The 21,624-nt window shown below is 47.4% G+C and overlaps 1 protein-coding gene and 1 pseudogene across 3 annotated transcripts in view; one reads left to right on the top strand and one right to left on the bottom strand.

Annotated features, from left to right (window-relative positions):
- The window catches only part of LOC135812228 (probable serine/threonine-protein kinase pats1), an 11,460-nt gene extending 6,617 nt beyond the window's left edge, over positions 1–4,843 (bottom strand). For all 3 annotated transcript variants that reach the window (XR_010552773.1, XM_065325566.1, XM_065325568.1), the window contains exons 1-3: positions 3,846–4,843; positions 2,057–2,293; positions 477–704 (exon numbers count right to left, since the gene is read on the bottom strand). Coding sequence is in view for 2 of the 3 variants with exons in the window: in XM_065325566.1 (XP_065181638.1) it covers positions 477–704; positions 2,057–2,293; positions 3,846–4,781 (1,401 nt within the window). In the remaining variant the exon portion in view is untranslated. The remainder of the gene's footprint in view (positions 1–476; positions 705–2,056; positions 2,294–3,845) is intronic.
- Positions 4,844–16,073: 11,230 nt separating this feature from the next.
- Positions 16,074–21,366, top strand: LOC135812227 (ras-related protein Rab-13-like; annotated as a pseudogene).
- The last annotated feature ends 258 nt before the right edge of the window (positions 21,367–21,624 follow it).

Below are 21,624 nucleotides of genomic sequence, written 5' to 3'. Positions count from 1 at the left end.
CAGCAATAAACACATGTTGGTGGCCAAAAAAGTTGGTGCGGCCATGACCTGACCAACCGGACCGGTTCCGCCAGGCCTGCACTGTATGTGTGTGTCAAATATGTGACTGGATGCAGAGAGCAACTTTAATTGTTGGCAATAGGTATGTCTCAGTGTTCCCCGCATTTCTTTCCCATACACAAGTAAGCAAGATGAAAGCGGGTGCCATCAATCACTGTGCACATAATTATACCCCTTGATTACATCCTAGATGATTGTGTGACAGTAACCCATTAAGCTGCATACTCTAGTTATCATGTACAGTGCTGCTCAATGAAATCAAACAGCGCGAGCATGTGCGGCGTTGTGAAGCCCTAGGCCTGCTAGTACGCAGAGATGTTCAGTGGTGCAGGGCGCAAAAGCTGACCCACTCGATCTGATTTCATTGAGCAGCGCTTGCACTGCAGATGCATTCCTGTTCATGCACGTGTATGTACCTGCTGTGTCGCTGTGGCACGGGTGCCAATAGTCTCCAAGCCGTCCTGTACTTGGTTGATGCGTTCGTTCATCACAATACACTGTGCCTGCGTGGCCGTGCTCTGCTCGGCAATGGTAGCGATCCGTTCCTCCGTACTGGCCGTACGGCGATCAACGTTTGCTACGTCCTGTTTGACCGCCGACAGACTCTCGTCAACAGCGTCCATTTGCTCCCTAACCGCTACAACCTGGAGGCAGTTGACACAAGCAGTACAACCCAACACCATGTTACATGTAGTACTTGCCTCGGCACATGCACTCGCCTCGGCACATGAATGCCGAAACTCAACTTGTATAGGTCTAACAAGAGTACACATACTTCTGAAGTACATGCTGCTTTTCGGGGATCAGAGCCACCGTACTTGCTACGCGCAATCAGAAATGTCTTACTATCCGGCTTACACCTCGACCATTCATTCAGGTTGCGTTTGTTCCGTGCCATTCCGCCACCATTCCAAAGCCATTCCGCCGTGTTTTGGTTACGGAGCGTTTGTTTGATGCACTGGACAGCGTTTGTTCGGTGCAATTCCGATTCCGGTCGCGGAATGAAGGGGGCAGAATGGATTCTGGCGATTCCTAAGAACAAGTGGAAAGAGGTCTCATTCCGAGCGGAATGAAAATGCTTGGAGGGGCTTCGTCGCGGCTGCATACCTCTCCAACAAACTTCAAACGCGATTATCGCTATAGTATGTTGGCGGACATCGTCCAGGGTATAGGCTGGTACTGTAACCTCGGCATAGTAACTTGTTCGTGGTATTTTGACCCTTCGCTGCCTGAGAAAGTGTTCGCCCGGGATCATTGATGAACTGGAAATATACACTTGCACCTCAGCTCTTCATCGTGGTCGAGCAGGGTCTCTAGAATCACAGGGAGACCCAAGAGCCCAAGAGGCACCGAGCCTGCCACTTCACTTCTTCTTACAACAGCGCCTCGTCTCTGTGAAATAAACACGAGAGCTAGAGACGTTTCTGTGACTGATACGAGGTCTAATAGCAGGATGAAGTAGCGTTTAAACGCCGCCTGCAGGTACCCTAGTTACGGGAGCTCGTTGTTCTACGCCGTGTTTGGCCGCTCCTTCATCATAACTGTCGTCGGGACATGTAGAAACTTACGGAAGCAAACAGCAACTACCAGGACTGGCATGCAGTAGTCTTTGCAAGGCTGCAAACAACAGGTAATACTCATACTAAAAAAACCAGAGTGGCGCAAAACTTTTGCTAGATTCCCGAATGCATGCCGGCGCGTTTGTTTGCTACGCTCATTCTGATTCCGCGATGGGTGCCAACGTCGTTCCATGCCCATTCGGGAATGACCAAACAAATGCAACCTCACAGTGAGGTAACACCCCGGTGTGGCGTATACCCAGGTGCTGCAAACGAGAGAAACGTTACATGTATTCCACTCTCCTACTGCCCTGATCCTTGGCAGGCTAAAGAGCTATACTTCAGCCTGCACTCCATGCACTAAGTGCTTTTTATTCGTGGAAATATAACTTATGGCTGTAAGACACCTCAACATAAAGACTTCTCACTTAGCTAACCTGTTCAGCAGTGTGGGTCAGACTGGCGACTGCCGTACTTAGTCTCTCGTCTATTGATACCGTGCGATCCGCGATCATGGTCACTCGCTCCAGCTGCCGCTCCATGGCCGTCAGCCGACCCAGCAGCTGATTTTGGTCCAGCGCCGCAGTCCCGGCTAACTCGGCATCTCTTGTCCGTTCTTGTACTCTACCCTCCAAGGCCTCCAACCGCTGCTCAGCACGATCCTCCTGCACATTCTAAACAATCAGCATTAGAAGCATTAGAGAACCTCGAATTACGGCCTTTGAAAGATCAGGCTCCTGGGCGGATGTCAAATGACGTACGTTTTCATGATATACAATGTGTGGTATGGCCAGATATCTATGTACAGTGTACATAGCTCAGTGGTTAGAGCATCGCTGGCTACAAGCGAGGGTCCCTAGTTCGAGTCCTGGTGGTGACAGTCAATTTTCCTTCAGGCTTTTCCCATTTGCGTCTTTCCCTCAAACCAGTGAGTGTACATATTGAAAACGGTTCAAAGTAACTATCGAAACTCAATAGCTCCATCAGGCTGCGGCAATCCAATTTTACTCACATTATTGAGCAGCATGCACTAATATTACATCACGTAAGAAGCCCTCCTGACCGCCATACCAATGAGACATGTCTCAGAGAAAGAAAGAGAGAGAGAGAGAGAGAGAGAGAGAGAGAGAGAGAGAAAGAGAGAGAGAGAGAGAGAGAGAGAGAGAGAGAGAGAACCGTGTGTCTCTTCCCAGTCCTTTCCCAGGCAATAAGCCGAAAGATCCAGCAGTGGAGCAACAATGTGCATATACTACTGCAAGAGTACATGAAACCCAGAGTATGCAGCTTATGCATGAGTGTCTGTCACGGCGAAATTCTGCGATTTAATCATGTTTGGTGCAGATCTGAGGCGGAAAGTGGCGTAGTGCGTACAACTGAGCTGCAGGTGTGCAGAAAGAGACCTGCTTGAATCCTGCGCGTATGCACTGCATCACTACAATGATGTAAGCACGGAATTTCGCCGTAACAGCAACCCATCATAGCAGCACAATCTGTTTTCATGTACTTTTGATTACTGCTCTACAAAATCCTATCGCTTGGGGCACATATCACTGGGCATAGTGCAGCCTCAGCCCTGCAAGCACTCAGATGTGCACTGATGCAGGGCGCTGCGTTATCCCAGACCTGCAAATGATCCCAATATAGACTGACGCAGGGCACTAACGTAATCTGCATTGGATCACATTTCGTTGGAGAGTACAGTCAGCAACGGAGGTATCTAGTCTAACACAATCCCTGGCATACTTGTACGTTGTTTTGATAACGCTTCGCTCTACATTGAGACATCTACCATTCTCTCTTCTTTCTCAATATTTTCTCCCCAACCCTCCTTCCCTGTAACACAATAACATATTCGTTGCCTGTCATTGAGCATTTGCGCTCGTTCGGATTTGCGAATTTAAATACAGTATACAAACAAACAAAACAATCCCAGCTGCAGGCTCAGGGAAGGTTTGATAGCGGCAGCGGAACTGGTGTGGCAGGTGCGGACAAAGTTGCACCAAATTTTCACCTCGCGATTTTTCCCAGCAATGAAATATGGGTCAGTTTGGACCAAATTTCTAAAATAAAATTCATGGGGAAGGCCCCGGATATCCCCTCCTTTACATAGCCGCAAACAACAATGTAGAATTCCTTCAGACGCCCCTGTTTGAGCACATTTCTGTCACTCATATCATTATGCTTTAGTAGCTCTAGACAATTGATTGGGATGTCGTGTTCACTTACCATGGCTAGGTCTCTTTGCGCAACTTTCACAAACTCGTGCATTTCCTCTGCTATTGGACGACCCTCTGCACTGTTGGAAAGGCCGCGGATGATGGCAGGCTTGAGCGGATGGTCGTCTGGTATCCTGGCCAAGTCTAACTGGCGGCGTTCGACTTCACTGATGACCCTCTCCTCATTTACTCCATCCACTCTCTCCACAACTCTGGTCCTGGGTGAGCTGAGAAGGTTTCGCGACGGATCGGATCCAGTCAGGACGCTTGTTGCTAGCACAGCATACGAGAATATGTCCAGTGATTCATTGTACACGGCCAACTCGGAGAGGGCCTCCGGAGGCATGTACAAATGAGTCCCAGGACACGTGGTGAGGTCGGGCAAGAGTCCGACCAGATGCCTTTGGGTAACTCGAGCAACTCCAAAATCAGCGAGTTTCGCGACATTACCCTTGATCAGCACGTTCCGCAGAGTCAGGTCACGATGAATCACTGGCGGATCGCTGCTGTGCAAATAGCGCACACCCGCTATAGCGTGCTCCAGGAACGACATCAGGGTTAGATCGTCCAACCTGCCTTCACCGATGCTGCATTCATGCAAAGTGCGATCGAAGAGCTCAACTACCAATGCAGGCAGACCACGATCGGCAGTGGATCCTATGCCAAGCGTTTGGCACAGGTTAGGGTGGTGAAGGCGAGAGAGATTGCTAATTTCAGCACCAAAGCCTCGCAGCTTTTCCTCTCTTCCGTGCACACCTGGTTGTACGAGGAGAGAGTGCGGTACTTTCGCAGCCACGGGAATGCCTTGCCATTCTACCCGATACACGACTGCGTCGGATCCGCGACCAATCTCGTCTTCATCCCTCACCGCGATAGCTCCGAGGTACGCGATTTGCCCTCTGCGCAAACCCAAATCTTGCAGAAGAGACTCCTCCGCCGTTGTCATTGTCGACAGAGACGAGAGGGTACCGGGTGGTGAATGTCTTCAACTGAAATAATGAAGACTCCTCTCCACAATCAGAACTAATAATTATTACAGGTCGCCCCCCGTTAATACGAGTCCGGCTAGTACATAAACCCCGTTAGTACATAAGAGAATCAAGTCCCGGACGAAACGTGGTCACTTCCATACAAATTTTGTCGGTTAGTACATAATTCGTTAGTACAAAAACCCCGTTAGTACATAACATTTCTCCGTACCCGCATGCCACCTACCTCAATAGTACATAATTATTTTGTTGTTCTTTTGGCCTTCCAGTGGAGGCACATCGTGTTCTAGTTTCCACTTGTGGACGCAATAGACCGATCCCCTTATTATTGTCTGGGTTCGAGCAAGGGGGCAACTCCGCAGTCGCGTGGGATCCTGCTGCACACACGCGACCAACCTCACCGCGGCTAGCGTGACTTCTCGCATACGAAGTGCAGAGCACACGAGATCGATCTACATGCAGTGCAAGCCTGTCTACAAAAAAATGCCACAAGGACTTTTGATTGCGAAGGACTAAAGGGACCGTCACTTAAAGGGGAAGTTAAGGCAAAAATTAAAATTTCACCAGTTGTAGTCTTCGGGGTGCTGAGTCGAATGGTCTTGGTCCGAGGAAGCTGAGACGCTCCCTTCCTACTTGAATCCCAATCGAACTCGCGCACTTCCACCGAAACTGGGTGACTGCGCCCTACTAGATGGGGATTTGTATGCAAAATGTCACTAAAAGCGCCATTTCGTTCTTATAAAAGCACGGATGACCGCGATTGGCCCATATGTTGTAGTCTTTTGGACGCTGAGTCGACTGGTTTTGGTCCGAAAAGGCTGCGATGCAGCGTTCCTCCTTTATTCCCAATCGAACATGGTTGAAGAAGCGGTCACGTGGTCCTGGGTGCCCAAATCACCTGGTCACCACGCCAGCAGGTGACAACTTTCACACCAAGGTTCAACTCGAGTTCAACTCGAGTGACAGGACTGCACCCAAAAAAGGTCAAACAGGCTAGTAAGTTGTACCCTGCAGGCACGGTGACCAGGTGACTGGTGTACGCAGGAGCACGTGACCGCTTCTTCAACCATGTTCGATTGGGAATAAAGGAGGAACGCCGCATCGCAGCCTTTTCGGACCAAAACCAGTCGACTCAGCGTCCAAAAGACTACAACATATGGGCCAATCGCGGTCATCCGTGCTTTTATAAGAACGAAATGGCGCTTTTAGTGACATTTTGCATACAAATCCCTATCTAGTAGGGCGCAGTCACCCAGTTTCGGTGGAAGTGCGCGAGTTCGATTGGGATTCAAGTAGGAAGGGAGCGTCTCAGCTTCCTCGGACCACGACCATTCGACTCAGCACCCCGAAGACTACATGCAACTGGTGAAATTTTAATTTTTGCCTTAACTTCCCCTTTAATTGCCGACTACCCGCCAAAAAAAATATTTTCGTTTCACGTGTCAGACACGTCCGCGAGCGCGTACGACTCGCGCTCGGCGCGCCCGCCGGCCCACGCTACCTTTCACGTCAAGCAATCTGTTCACGCCACATGGCTGGATCATCAAACAGGGTGACCAGCAGTGTTCACCGAGGAAGGAGAATGCACTCGCCACCACTCCGATTCATCCAAGTGGGCGTTAGCTGCGCCGCGCCTATTGTGTTTTAGTATTCCATGGACGCACACTAGCGTTCTCAGCGATTGTGGAGCCACAACATATCTTCATGCGGCGTTGCACTGTCCAAGAGCAGAAACGTCAGCAGTGACCCATCAATCACCATACATGTAGATTTGGAGTATACACACCATGCGCCAATGGGCCTTGGCACATTGTTACTTTTTACTACATGTACAAATAAGTACAATGAGTCGTGTTTCTCCGAAAATAAAGTCAGCTGCCTGGGCATTAGGCATTAGTACTGCCTAGGCCTATCGCCTGGACTTGTAAAAATTGATTTTGCAAGTCTTCAATCATGTTTGCATGTACGCGCTATCCAGCCATGTGGCGTGAACAGATTGCTTGACGTGAAAGGTAGCGAGAGCTAGAGTCGTAGATCTACGCGCTCGCGGACGTGTCTGACACGTGAAACGAAAAGATTTTTGGCGGGTAGTCGGCAAAAATTAAGTGACGGTCCCTTTACTGAGTCCTTCGCCTTTTCATTTGAGCTGTTTTGTTTTTGTTTAGACGTCTTCCGTTTTACGACTTCAGGATGCCTTCTCAGAACATTGCTGCGTTCCTCACTGTCAGAACAGGAGGACGAAGCAAACAAGTCATTTCACTCCTTTCCTCGTGTGGAGCCACAGCGGCCTGGAGCAAGCGGATCCAGGCTATTCCCCGTGAGGAAGGACGTAGTTTTAGGGTCAGTGTCACTCTGAATATTTGAGTTGCAGCGATCATTTCGATCCCGAAATCGAAATCGTTTTGCCCAGCTCTACAAGGACAGGATGAGTCCAGGAAACCAAACAGCTGTCCTACGGTACCAGGTTTGCTTTTCGCAAGAGAGTGGAGTATGGACGCCCTGCTCCCCATGATCGCAAAACAGTAATAATTTTGCTGAGCCTAGTGCAGTTCGGTCATGGAAGTGCAGCGTCTGCGTCACGAGCTCCCCATGCTCGCAAACCAGTATTTTGCTGAGAGGCAACGGCACTTTGAGTTGGAAAGGAACCTGGCTTAGTGCAGTTTGGTCCTGTAATGGAAGTGCAGCATCTGCATCAGGAGTTGGCAGCAAGTAGAGCTCGTGTACAGAGTCTCGTGGAGCAGTTGGACGATGTGAGGACTGGGGTGAAGAAAGCCGAAAAACAGCTTACGTACAATAACATAAAGAAAGACTCTGAGCCGCTCCAGTTTCTGACTGGTTTGCCTTCAGGTGTTTGGACCGCTCTGTGGGACTTCTTTGAGCCTAGCCGAGAAAATGTACTGCGCCGCGCCAGATCTGCGAAGACGGAAGCTGAGGGACGGCGAATACAGTTGGAGGTGGCCGTACATCGCCAATGAGCATGTAATGGAGGATCAGCTGCTATTGGCATTGATGTGTCTAAGCCTGGGCCGGATGGAACAGAAGCTGGCATGCGTGGCACAAGTTAACCATCCGTTTCACGGTATATAGCTAGCTGAGCTGGAAAGATGTCTTGTTCCTCTGTTTGGGCATGATCCCCATCTGGGTGAGCTGGCGAGATTTTCAGTCATCAATGCCATATGTACCGCAAGACATTCTGCAATGGGGATGAAATAGTTCTATTTTGCCATGCACTTTGGGTTCTCGCACCGGCACGGCACAAGACCCAACAGATCCTTGCGCTCTTTTCTCCCATGGTAACATTGCCGGTCACAACACCCGGTAGCCAGTCGCAGATGCAACCAAATCAACCAGGTTCTTTTTTTCCAATACTGAAACCAAAGGTATACCAATATTTGCATCGAATGCAGTGATGATTTCAATACTGTTCACTAGTACTATGCATTACCAGACTGGCATATAATCATGATAATATTATCCATTTCGCAATCACTGTCATTGCTTTCTTAGATCTCCAATCATCAATATCGGACCATAAACCGTCTACTAGTATCATCTTATATTATTTCATCATTAGTATCCTGCTATTAGTATCCTGCTACTATCCTCCTCTAACGATGAGCTTGAAGAAACGAAACAGCTGTCTAGAGGCGTAAATAATATCTGTCAACGGAAGTGTCCTTGCTGTGCTGGTGTGTTTATGCTAAGTGCATTAGTTCGGCCAAGAGCGCATGGTGGTGGCGGGTTAAGGATGTTGTACAGCGGAGTATGACCGAAAGCTCTGTCACGATGTATTTTATTAGGAAGGTATAGAAACGGAAAAAAACTGTATCTTCATCTTGGGCGTAAACAGCCCGTCTCACATTAAATATACTAGACAGTAGTTCACTCTGAACATGCAGTCTTCCTAAGAGAGAGGGGGGGGGGGGGGTATATTCATAGGTTCGAAAGAACCGCACACACACTTTGCTGCAGACAGCGGCAAGCTTTGGCCCTCGTGCTTGCGATTAACAGCAAGCTTCAACTTTTCAAAGGTACGACTCATCACTGGCTCTGGGGTAATGTTCCTGGAACAAATGCCCCATTGCCGACTGAGGGCCAGGGAGCACGCAATCTGCCTTCCTGGGCGAAAAGTGTTGCAGCATAAGAAGCAGCACGAATACATGCTGACAAAGACCACCATCACCTGTGACCACCAGCCGGCACACAGCACACTGTTCTTCAAACACAATCCACTCCGTCCATGTGTTTGCACTGTCCTCCTCTAGCTCTTCACGCTAAAAAAATACCACGCACTGCTCATCGGTTTTTTTTTGCTTCCTCTGGGTTGGCTAGCCCTTCGACTTGACAAAACAGCGATCACCACTGCACTGCTATCGTCACCTCATAGCAGTCGCTTCCACCAGTGGCTTTTCCTGTCTTTGCAAGGTGTCCAAGGATGGCTGCTGTTGTCACTACAGGCAAATCAGAAGTACTTTAGTGGCTGATGTCCAACCAGATCGTTCAGTGGAAAATCGATTTTTCCACTTCAGGGCTGCTGATCGCGATCGCGACTTGGTGACTTGGCAGCACCACAGTTACCTTCATAGAAGATGGCTCTGGAGAGGAAAAGGCAGACCAGAAAAAGGTTACTATTGTCTTCAGCACCGATGTCAAGGAGAAAGAAATACGGTCTGCTAAAGCCTAGGCACAAAATAAATCTCAAAACACGATTCACGATTCGAATATTTCAACAACAAAAAAACTCACCTCTGGAGTAACTCCTGTTTGTGGCCCGAGATCGTTCCCTCCCGCGCCTTGAAAAAATCCTTCAGCTGCATCACAGTCCATGTCTTTCTCGGAGACTCTGCTCCTACCAGCAGGAGGTTCAGCACCGCTCGAAGCCATCGGAAACTACTTGACCTAAGGCAGAAGACATTCCAAAACAAACCTGAAACACACTGTCAAAGATGCTGTCACGTGCAAAAACTAGCTCGATCGCGAGTGAGGTTGCCCCCGTGCTCGAACCCAGTATAATAAGGGGATCGGTCAGAGCGCACATCACAAACCGACAAAGCTCTGTTGTTTTTTCGAGTGACTGTACAGGCGCCACACTGGCACTGGGCCATGGGCATGTATCATGTAAACTGTAGAATCTTCGCTGACTGTGACCGTTATACAGTCGTCCCTCTCTAATCCAGCACTTTATAATCCAGCACTTTATAATCCAGCACCCTCAATAAACCAGCACAATTTTCAGTAGCCAAAATGTCCTCTTCATGCACATTGCAGCAGTCAATCAGATTTGTTAATCCAGCACCCTCCCTAATCCAGCAGATTTCCCTTGTCACAAATGGTGCCAGATTATAGAGGGACCACTGTAAGTCTGTAACATCATTTTTATGTTATATCGAGGGAATCAAGAATATCTCGCTCCCTAGTCATCTGGTCATGGCAGCAAGAAACACTCAGAAAAGTTGAAAAAAGTGAAAAATTCTGGTATACAAGCAAGTTACATTGTATGTACACTGTCGTTTAGTACATAAACCCCGTTAATACATAACATTTGTCAAGTCCCAGAGATTATGTATTAACGAGGGACGACCTGTACTTTGAAATAATAGTTTGGTGTTACTGCTGTGGTACATGGTGCTGAAGTGATGGCGTGGCCGGCCCATACTAAGTTAGTATTTTTATTGTATTGCATTATTTTTATTAATTTTTGGGGATATACGAAGGGTTAACCGATAAAGATAACGGTTACGCAGTAACTTTTCAGTCAATTATTATTAATTTTGTCAAGTATCAGGTCGTTCCGAAGTATGCTCTTTCGCAGGATGTCGCACGCGTAGGCAATTTCTGGGCTGTCAACTCGGTCATATCTGGTCTCTTGGTGTGAGAGTATGAATGAGCATGCAAGAGAATGTACATGTACATGTACATGTACAATGTACATGTGTGCGTTGTACTGAATAGGGTACGTTTTTTGAATGAGTATAGTCAAATGTACGGTTAAAAAAGAGTCCGCAGGATTGCCGTGGCTATAGGTTATAGCCGTTTAAACCGACCGTTAGCTTAGCAGACCGTTAGGGGTAAAACCGTGACCGTTTGAACCCTAATAATAATAATTATTATTAATAATTATTATGATTCGTGCGAAGGAAGTGCAACGTAGGCCTTGACGGATTATGCTAATATTTTCGTGAAATTATGCTTTTCGCATTGCCGAAAAAATTGCAGAATTATGCTATTTTATGCCAAAAGTTATAGTTATTATGCCGCATTATGTTCACATATGCTGCTAATGTATATGATGGTTCTGTGCAAAATAACAGGGGAATTATTTTGTAGAGGGCGCTGTACTGTAGTAGCAAAAGTTCAACGGGGTCAACGCACCGTCCGACCTACATGTACATGTAGCTACGACCGTCACTGATTGTAGTGGACTGGACATGTTATTAAAGGGGAAGTATACCCTAAAATCAAATTTTCACCAGTTGTAGTCTTCGGGGTGCTGAGTCGAATGGTCGTGGTCCGAGGAAGCTGAGACGCTCCCTTCCTACTTGAATCCCAATCGAACTCGCGCACTTCCACCGAAACTGGGTGACTGCGCCCTACTAGATGGGGATTTGTATGCAAAATGTCACTAAAAGCGCCATTTCGTTCTTATAAAAGCACGGATGACCGCGATTGGCCCATATGTTGTAGTCTTTTGGACGCTGAGTCGACTGGTTTTGGTCCGAAAAGGCTGCGATGCGGCGTTCCTCCTTTATTCCCAATCGAACATGGTTGAAGAAGCGGTCACGTGCTCCAGCGTACACCAGTCACCTGGTCACCGTGCCTGCAGGGTACAACTTACTAGCCTGTTTGACCTTTTTTGGGTGCAGTCCTGTCACTCGAGTTGAACTCGAGTTGAACCTTGGTGTGAAAGTTGTCACCTGCTGGCGTGGTGACCAGGTGATTTGGGCACCCAGGAGCACGTGACCGCTTCTTCAACCATGTTCGATTGGGAATAAAGGAGGAACGCTGCATCGCAGCCTTTTCGGACCAAAACCAGTCGACTCAGCGTCCAAAAGACTACAACATATGGGCCAATCGCGGTCATCCCTGCTTTTATAAGAACGAAATTGCGCTTTTAGTGACATTTTGCATACAAATCCCCATCTAGTAGGGCGCAGTCACCCAGTTTCGGTGGAAGTGCGCGAGTTCGATTGGGATTCAAGTAGGAAGGGAGCGTCGCAGCTTCCTCGGACCAAGACCATTCGACTCAGCACCCAGAAGACTACAACTGGTGAAAATTTGATTTTAGGGTATACATCCCCTTTAAGGGAGTCGTAAACCTACGACTTCCTGGTGCATCAACTTGTACTTGTACTTGTAGAACATGTACAACTGTATGGAATTTGATGCGAACAGGCGGATTATTACAATTTATGCGATTCGTATGCAATTTGCCTCAAATTATGCGACTATTCGATTTTGGTAGGAATTATGCGAAAAATTATGCTAGCATAATCCGTCAAGGCCTAGTGCAACGGAACACGAAGATTTTTATGGACTTCTGTGTAATACAATGTAAGTACTAATATTATGTGGTAGTTCTACCTCTCAAGCAAGTATGATAATGATGTGCGCGTGAATGTGTCATGGTGAAATACCGGTATGCTGCGTAATGCATCTACAATTCTACATCTACATGTACATGTACATGTAAGTCAGTAACTACATGTGTAAGTAGAGTGTAAGTGCCCGCTTACCTTTACGGTACTGATGCGTAGCAGCTGATCTCTCACGTTGTCAGCGAGACGGGGCACTAGGGTCCAGCGGATTCTGCCGGCAGAAAAATTGGCAGAATTCGGTACTTTTTCTGGTAAGTTTCATGCATGTTTGGTATGTGGAAAAAGAAATGGAGCAGAATTCGAGGAATTGCCCGCCATAAGGTTTGTATGGTTCTGCCAATTTTACTGCTTTTCGAACAGAATCTGCCACCTTTTCGAGCAGAATCCACCGGTCCCTACGGGGCACAGATAGTTTTTTCTTTCTTTCTTTTTTCCCTCCCTTAGGAATCCGGCCACAACGCCTGCACAAATACATGTACATACGAATATTCAATAACAAAGCCCTAAAAAAATTATAAATACTAAACAGCAGTAGCTGCCTCTGAAACTGCCAGCGTGGCGGGAGGCTCTTGTAACGTCTTGTTGATCCATTCTTTGTTGATATTTCCAAAATTAATAATGTTCTAGACCCTGTAAGGCACACTATACATGACCTTAGGAGGGCAAAGGAAATGCGGCACCTGACAAATGCCATGACATGTGAATATGGTTCATTACGTCTATCAGCCAGCAGCGATGCGATTCTCTAATACAGGCTGGTTGCCGAACGCCCAAAACCACGTGACGCCGTCATGACCACCGGGGCAAACGACGCATTTTTCGACATTCCGGACCCGCTCCTCATACTATCTTCGTTGTCCTGTTCATGTCGGTGATAGACAGTGGCCAGTGGTGCAGTGTGGTTCGAGGCAGCATGAGGGTTAAACACCCGTACATCAATGAGTGTGCGCTCGAAACGACTGCCCCACAATCCACTGACACCGATATCGAGACGTGCCTGGTCCTCGGTGATTGCTGTGCGGTAGCGAAGTCTCTCACCGATGGTTGTAAACTTGGCTCAATGGCCACATTATTATTCTTTTATTCCACGATGGCGTGACGCCAATAAGGATGATTGATAAGTGCGACAGAACTGGTACTAGCCAGAAACAGCTAGATGGAAATTAGGAACGGAGGCAAGAAGCAATGGATCACAAAAAACAAGCGGGGGCAATAACGTTAGCAGGGGTGATCGGGATAGTTAATTAAGGCAAGCACTTCCTTGAATTTTGCTCCATTTCCCCACTACCAAACATGCATGAAACATACCAGAAAAAACTACTACCAAATTCTGCCATTTTCTGCCGGCATTGTCCACCACTTGAAGGGCTACAGTAGAGTCGCGCGCCCAAGAACGTTGTTTCCAAGGGGTTAGCCTGGGACGTTCTTATTTTTTCAGATATCTGGCTGCGTTCTTATAGCACGTTCTTAGAAACAGTGCATACTGGATCATAATAATTATGCATCCCACAAGCTGCCAGAAAACCAACACCGTCGTTCTTAGCTTTAGGCTGTGGCGTTCTTAGTATTTCAGGCTGGACGTTCTTGGGTTCCACGTTCTTCAGCGCGTGACTCTACTGTAGTTCATGTACCAGCCTGCACATAATGAAGTCACTGTTAGGCATATGCGGATAATGCCGGCAGAAAAATTGGCAGAATTCGGTACTTTTTCTGGTAAGTTTCATGCATGTTTGGTATGTGGATAAAGAAATGGAGCAGAATTCGAGGAATTGCCCGCCAAGGTTTGTATGGTTCTGCCAATTTCACTGCTTTTCGAGCAGAATCTGCCACCTTTTCGAGCATTATCCGCACACCCCTAGTCACTGTGGGATTAATCCACCAGCATTCTTGCTGGGCGCCGGGGTGTCATGGTTGTAGTATGTGCAGTGCACGCTAATCCTAACCGGATGCCGAACACTTATCCATTGAATGCCTAGCTGCCAAACTGCATGCACTATGCAGTGCTGCCAAATAATTTTCGCCCAAAATCGGACACTCTTCATCGCCAAGGCTGGCCACATGGTGCGAATTTTTCTCCTCTGCAATATTTTCCGGAGAATTCAAAATCTCGCCAAAAATACCATGGAAATTCGCTTCGTTGCCATGGTAACCGATCTTGCACACCGAAGTAATTGGTTGCCATGCCTGAATTCTGTAATCCTAGTAATGCATGAGCGTGGTCACACACTGTACAGTGTACATGCCCTCGTCTTTGCACTTCCACCGCCAAGCGCAAGCTTTTTTAGAAGCACATGACAGTGATTTGTGCCTTCAGTTGCGCTGAAAAAAGAAAATACAGGACTTCTGAAAAGGAAAGTACTGATCCCTGACATTTTTGGCTAGTTTTCGGACGTTTCCTTTTTCGGACCGGTTTTCGGAAGAGCCTTCAAAAATCGGACGGTTTGGCAGCACTGACTATGTGCCAACCAATGGTGGTGGGGGGGGGGGGGAAGCACGTCGCCAGGGTGGTAGGGTGCTGGGGTCGTCACGGGAAAGTCTTGAAAACTCGCTAACGTTAGTCTAGAAAAATTGAGATGGCTTCAGATGACTCGGCTATCAGGGAAATTTAACAACACCTCATCCCCACAGGTGTCAGCCTCAGCTGCTTCGTTGGGTTCGTCTTCTCCCATTGCATGATTTACATCAGGGAAAGGGAGTGGTGAAATACGGGTATTCCCTATTCAGTGACTCCCTAATCTGATCGCACTAAGAATAGTAGTGACATCAGGAGAGGGCATAGTAGCAAAGCGGTGTATGCAAGCCACTTGGCTACAAGATCCGGATACGCACGTACCTGTGGACTGAAGTGGGCCGGAGGCAAGCGATACGACTACGAAGTACGAGTACGAGGACAGAGAGCGAACGCCTGCCGCAGATGTAGCGATCTGTCTGACGTCTGCGCAGCTAGCTGGACACAACAAGTACAGTCATGCAAGTCGCAGGCACAGCAGCACTACGGATCCGGATCCATAGAGCTAGCTGATGACAGTGTCACAGAGTCTCAGAGATGTACATCACACACCATGAATAGTTAGCTGAGGTCTACCACTGCACTGACCACCTCTATCATGTCTATAGTATATACCATGTTATCACTCTCTCAGTATTGACTCACATAGATTTTTGCCATACCTAAGCAGTCAAATATTCCTGCATATTTCACTCCTTAGGGCTATATTGACTGCTTATATTTGACTGCTTAGGGGTCGCGCAGTTGAACGGTGCCTAGTGCAGCATTGTCACTGCATGAGTAGGTGGTGGTGCAACGGTTGTGCAATCATAAAACCGGGATTCACGAGGTTATCGTTTTGGAATTTGAAATACGGACTGTTTGTCGTGATAAATCTAATATTGACTTCGTACTTGGTCAGTATAGGAAATAAAACCCTCGTAAAAGACCTCGGCTTCGCCTCGGTCTTTTACTCGGCTTTTATTTCCTATTGTCAGTAATGACCTCGTACTCAGTCAATATTAGATACATAATTATACCGGTACACACCAGATCATTTGAGTCAAAAATGACGTGGTTGCACGCATGTTTCCAGCACAAACACACTCACATTATTTTTTACACGAAAGCTGGACATTCGATATTCGGCCATGATCTGGGAAAAACCGATACGAAGAATGAGAGACTCAGTTTGTTTGTTGCGTAAACAATTTACAGGCGGAAACCTTTCCACTCTCTTTGGCCGATCCGCTCGACAAGCACTCAAACATCAAGTAGCAATAACCCTGTTGTTTACTTTTGAAAGTACCACCCACACGTGGTAGCGCTTACCTGCAGAGCTCCCAGCTTGGTCGACCCAGCAAACATTTTAGTGAATGCATTGCCATTAGCTCAGTAAGCTGCAGTGTTGAAAAGACATTAGTGGACGCAGCTAAAGTCCAGGCAGCAGCGCTAGCGAGGTGATTCTAGCGACCATGGCAGCATCGTCGCGTGGTCCCATGTACAAGATCGTCCTGCTGGGCGAGCTGGGTGTTGGCAAGACATCCATCTTCAGGCGGCTGAAGGACGATGAATTTGATGAGACGGGCACGACGACCACTGGCATTGATAGCTGCACTCGCCCAGTCACGATCAATGGACAAACCGTTACGGTAAGCGTAGGATTCTACCCGATATCTATCCACGTTTCTCTGCTGTTGAACATCAGTGCCGGGCAGTGCTGAGAAAACTGGAGACCGACCACAACACTCAACAGACCCTGGCGGTAATACGCTAGTCCCTAAACCATTTCGAATTTCGAATTGAAAAGTAAAATAATTTATTCGTGGAGAGGCTGGCATGTCTCGGATTTCTAATCACATGATGTTCCTGGGTGGAAGGTGTTAAGTGGGTTTTGGGGGAGGGGGTTGGGATGCCATCGCAAGCCACACACAACGTCCTATTTTTCTTGCGAATCCATCCAAGATTGTGGACGGAGAAATTTCGGTGTTGAAACATCGCTCAGGTTGCACTGTCCCAGGATTATTGTCAGGCAAAATTTGCTAGCAATTCTTAGAGCAAAGTATCGAAAATCCCTGGAAAGGAAAATTGCTTGCAAAACCGAGCACAATATCAATGTTTCTCTCCCAAATTTGATCCGAATGTGGCATTTTGAAGCTGTCATTGCCCATATACAACTTTTACGGTGGACATGACTCATTTCCCCACTTTTTGCCGACACGTGACCCACTTCTGGCTATTTTTCGAACACGTGACTCACATTTTGGCCTCACATTGGAGCAAAAAGGTAGCAAAATATTGAATGGTCTGGCAAAATATTAGGGCTCAAACGGTCACGGTTTTACCCCTAACGGTTAACTGCTAAGCTAACGGTCGGTTTAACGGTTATAACCTATAAGCCACGGCGATCCTGCGGACTCTTTTTTTAACCGTAATAAAATAATAATATTTGACTATACTCATTCAAAAAATGTACCCTATCCAGTACAACGCACACATGTACATTCTCTTGCATGCTCATTCATACATACTCTCACACCAAGAGACCAGATATGACCGAGTTCACAGCCCAGAAATTGCGTACGCGTGCGACAGCCTGCGAAAGTGCATACTTTGCAACGACCTGATACTTGAAAAATTGACTGAAAAGTTACTGCGTAACCGTTATCTTTATCGGTTAACCGTAAATTCTTCGTAACCGGTCTGCAACCGGTTAATCGGACTAATCGTTTGAGCCCTACAAAATATCGACGATGAACCAGCTAAATTTCGCCGCAGAATATCGAAGCGAATAGGATTTTTCGATCTTTGACCACTTTGTGGAGGGTCTGATCTACTCACCTCCCACTGCTTTAGGAGCTGCATCTGCACCTTGATCCATAGAGGGTGGTGGAGTTTCTACGGATGCGGAAAACTCGGTCTCTAGCCGAGTCTCATGCGAACCGTGAATTTGTTATCGACGTCAGCCGAGCGAATTTTGTCTGACACTACCTGGGATAGTATTACTGGAAATCGATAGAAAGTTGAAGTTGATGGTAATGTGCAGCATTGCTCTGTGACCGGGAGCACACTGTGTTGGGGTGGAGGCCGTTTAATTACGTAATTAAAGGGGAAGTACCGCAAAGTACCGTTGATCTGCCCCCCCCCCCCCCACACACACGCCATGTCGCTTCCCAGCTGGGTTTTCGGCAAGGGGCGGGAATTAGATCAAGGCTGTCAAGTGCAGTACGATGTACAACAATGTGGAAGATCAGACTTGATGTGCTGGATTGTGCACATTTTCATCCTGGACTGGCACTTATTGTGTACAGCAGTGCATGCTTCGGTTCAACATCGTATTTCGTTGTAAATGCCGGAGTCGCTTCACAGGCAGAAAATCAACAGGTAAGGGGGCGGATCAACGGTACTTTACGGTATACCCTAAAATCAAATTCTCACCAGTTGTAGTCTTCGGGGTGCTGAGTCGAATGGTCTTAGTTCGAGGAAGCTGAGATTCTCCCTTCCTTCTTCATTCCCAATCGAACTCGCGCATTTCCACCGAAACTGGGTGACTATGCCCTACTATATGGGGATTTGTATGCAAAAAGTCACTAAAGGCGCCATTTCGTTCTTATAAAAGCACGGATGACTGCGATTGGTCCATATGTTGTAGTCTTTTGGACGCTGAGTCGACTGGTTTTGGTCCGAAAAGGCTGCGATGCAGCGTTCGGCCCGTATTCCCAATCGAACATGGGTGAGTCAGCGGTCATGTGCTCGTGCGTACACAAGTCGCCTGGTCACCGTGCCTGCAGGCTACAACTTTCACACCAGGGTTCAACTCAAAGGTTTAACTCGAGTGACAGGAAAAAGTAGAAGTTGTAGCCTGCAGGCACGGTGACCAGGTGACTGGTGTATGCATGAGCACGGGAGCGCTTACTCACCCCTTGTCGATTGGGAATAAGGGCCGAACGCTGCATGTGTGATGCAAGGAACTTCATTTGGAGAAGAGTTCTTCCAATGCGAAGTTGAAAAGTTATGATAGGCCTTCATGGAATGTTTATCCAGAATCTAAAAGTAATAATGAAGAATCTGGCCAGCACTTGTCTCAGTGAAACTCTCACGAACAACAAAATTAATAGTATACGAGCAATGCTGGTCACCTTGGAACCTTGTGCATGTGTATTTGTGTGTGTATATGTGTGTGTGTGTGTGTGTGTGTGCACTGCTTGCATTTCGACTGCATCATGGCGTTTCACCCAATTTTGTGTGCACTGCACAGGCACCATTCAAGTGAAAACCTTTTTTCTAGAATCATCGTGTTCCGGGGTCAGAGTCATGCTTTCTTTACAAGAAAAAAACTGGGTTAAAAGACCCCTGCTGCTTATTATAGCCCAAGCGTTCAGCACCATACAAACAAGTACTAACTGGGATGTGCTATTCTGCATGCCTCCAGTAGGGAAGCGAGGGCAGCTTACACCCAAGTGTGTCTCTGACACTCGGGGAACCGTATTTAAGTTATTTTTGTAGCTTTCGTTGGTTACACCGGGTACTACTTTGAAGTAGAAGTACTAAAATAGATTTCATGGAGTGCGTAGCTGCTTTGTCCTGCTATTTACTTGACTGGTTGAATATGGTGGTAAAGACACACTGGGCAATATGTGTGTCTGCGTGTGTGGGCAGACGTGTATTTACCGCCATATTGCCAGGTGTGTCTTTAACACCATATTCAACCATAAGCACAGCTGCAGTCGTGTCTTCCACTTCATTCGCTAGACTGGACTAAACAAACCAGAGGGTTTAAACTAAAGGTTTTGGCGGGAGGATAGTGTACGTCTGCTGGCCGCATTGGTCTGGTGCTGCATGAGTCTGAAAGTGTGAGAACTGCTGACCTTCTGAGAATACATGCGCATGTTTATCATTAGAGTGCAACAGCGTGGAGTCGGGGGACGGGTAGGCACCATCCAGCATCATGACACCAGCAATCTTGACATTCGATATGGACGGAGATGACAAAACTGCTCGGCGAAAGGTTTAGGACTCAACACCGTAGACACAGAGATGGAATGTTTCGATGAAAACGTGCCACTACTTCAAGTAGATGTGTAAATGTTGCAACGGACAGGTACACTAAATGCACCGTGTACCGCCCCTCTGCTTTTTTTCTCAGTTCTTTTTTGGCGTTTAGATGCTTGACGACTTCTTCTGTGTTCTGTTCTGTGTGCTGTGTAGTTGAGGGTATGGGACGTATTAGGATTCGATCGGTTTCGCACGACACCGCCCAACTACTATCAAGGCACGGACGCCTTCGTTTTGTCTACGCGGTGGACGAGTTCTCGTCGCTGTCCTACCTGAAGTCGTGGATACAGGGCGTGGAGCAACTCGCCCCCACCGCCGTCAAATTCCTGGTCGGCAACAAAGTTGATCTGAAAAACCGTGAGGTTGATACTGAAGCCGCGGAGTTGCTTGCGTTGAATCACGACATTGTCGAGATGTTCACCACTTCGGCGAAGACAGGCGAAGACCTAGAGCACGCCTTCACGCAGATCGCCACCAAGCTGCACAACAGCATGGGCGGAAAAACGTCAGCGTCTCCATCCTCCATCGATTTAGCGGAGGATAACCTTCCCAAGAAGATGGGCTGCTGTTGCTATTGTTAGAACAGTCGGCCCGTCACCGCAGAGATTAGCGACTTTTTTATATGCAGATATTTGAAATCAAGCAAAGAGGAACAATGCATGGGATGTAACGCTATCGTCAGCACCATCGATGGTTGTGTGCGTGACGTTTCACACGGTGCACAGCCCCTGCTACTGCTGCTGCTGCTGCTGGAGCTGGTGCTTGTTACTGCCGTGCAGTTGAGACAACTACACAGAGGAAAGCACCAGCACTCGCCTGCTGACCGAATCGATCCGTTCATGTGCAGTTCCATTACGAGATTGTATTGCTAAGTTCTTGTACTTGTAGCTGCCAAGTTAAGTCGTACTGCACCACAGCAGCAGTCTACTAGTACCAGGCAGTTTGTAGCAATACTGTTAGTTGTTTTCAAAATCTAAGTACTGTTGAACATACGAGCACTTAGTCAAGTGAGTCCAACTGCTGTTTTTTATGTGAAAATATCATTCCCTTCGCGGCTCCACGTTTACCTATTCTAGCTCTTTTAGGAGACAGTAGTTTACGTCTTTCTTATCCAATGCACGCTCCGTACGGTTTGTGAATATGCAACAGCCCCACAGCTACAGCTCCTGTAGATCTATTAGTGCTTCCATTGAACCAGTGAACTTGCAGGGCTGCCCGGGTGTTTCCCGGCCTCCTTGCAATACATTCCAATGTACATGTACATATTTTTCGACTATTGAAACTCTATTCCCTCCTTCCCTAATTCCTTTGTATTGCCCATACACCGATGCTGATGGAGTGATGCCTCTTGTACATGCAACACAGCTCGGCATTGATGCAATAAACTTAGACCTATGTTTGTAACTTTAAAAGGTTTGTACACTGTGCGTGTGTGTGTGTCCACTCCTCTCTCCTTGTGTGCACGTACGGCGACAAGATTTCAAACGGCTCTGCCGCCTTGCCAGGCTTTGGAGTGTCTACTGTTGTCCAGCCTCTTGGTTAAACGTTTTGGAAAGATACCGGTGGCCGTCTTCTCCGACTCTGATGCGTCGAAAAACAGAGCTCATCTTTTTTTTCTAGGGGTGAAACGAATACGAATATTGATAATCCGAATACAGGAAG

The sequence above is a fragment of the Sycon ciliatum genome, chromosome 3, assembly GCF_964019385.1.
Source record: "Sycon ciliatum chromosome 3, ocSycCili1.1, whole genome shotgun sequence".
Taxonomy (NCBI): Eukaryota; Metazoa; Porifera; class Calcarea; order Leucosolenida; family Sycettidae; genus Sycon; species Sycon ciliatum.
The sequence above is the reverse complement of the archived record's forward strand: the minus strand, read 5'-3'. Positions and strand labels throughout refer to the sequence as shown.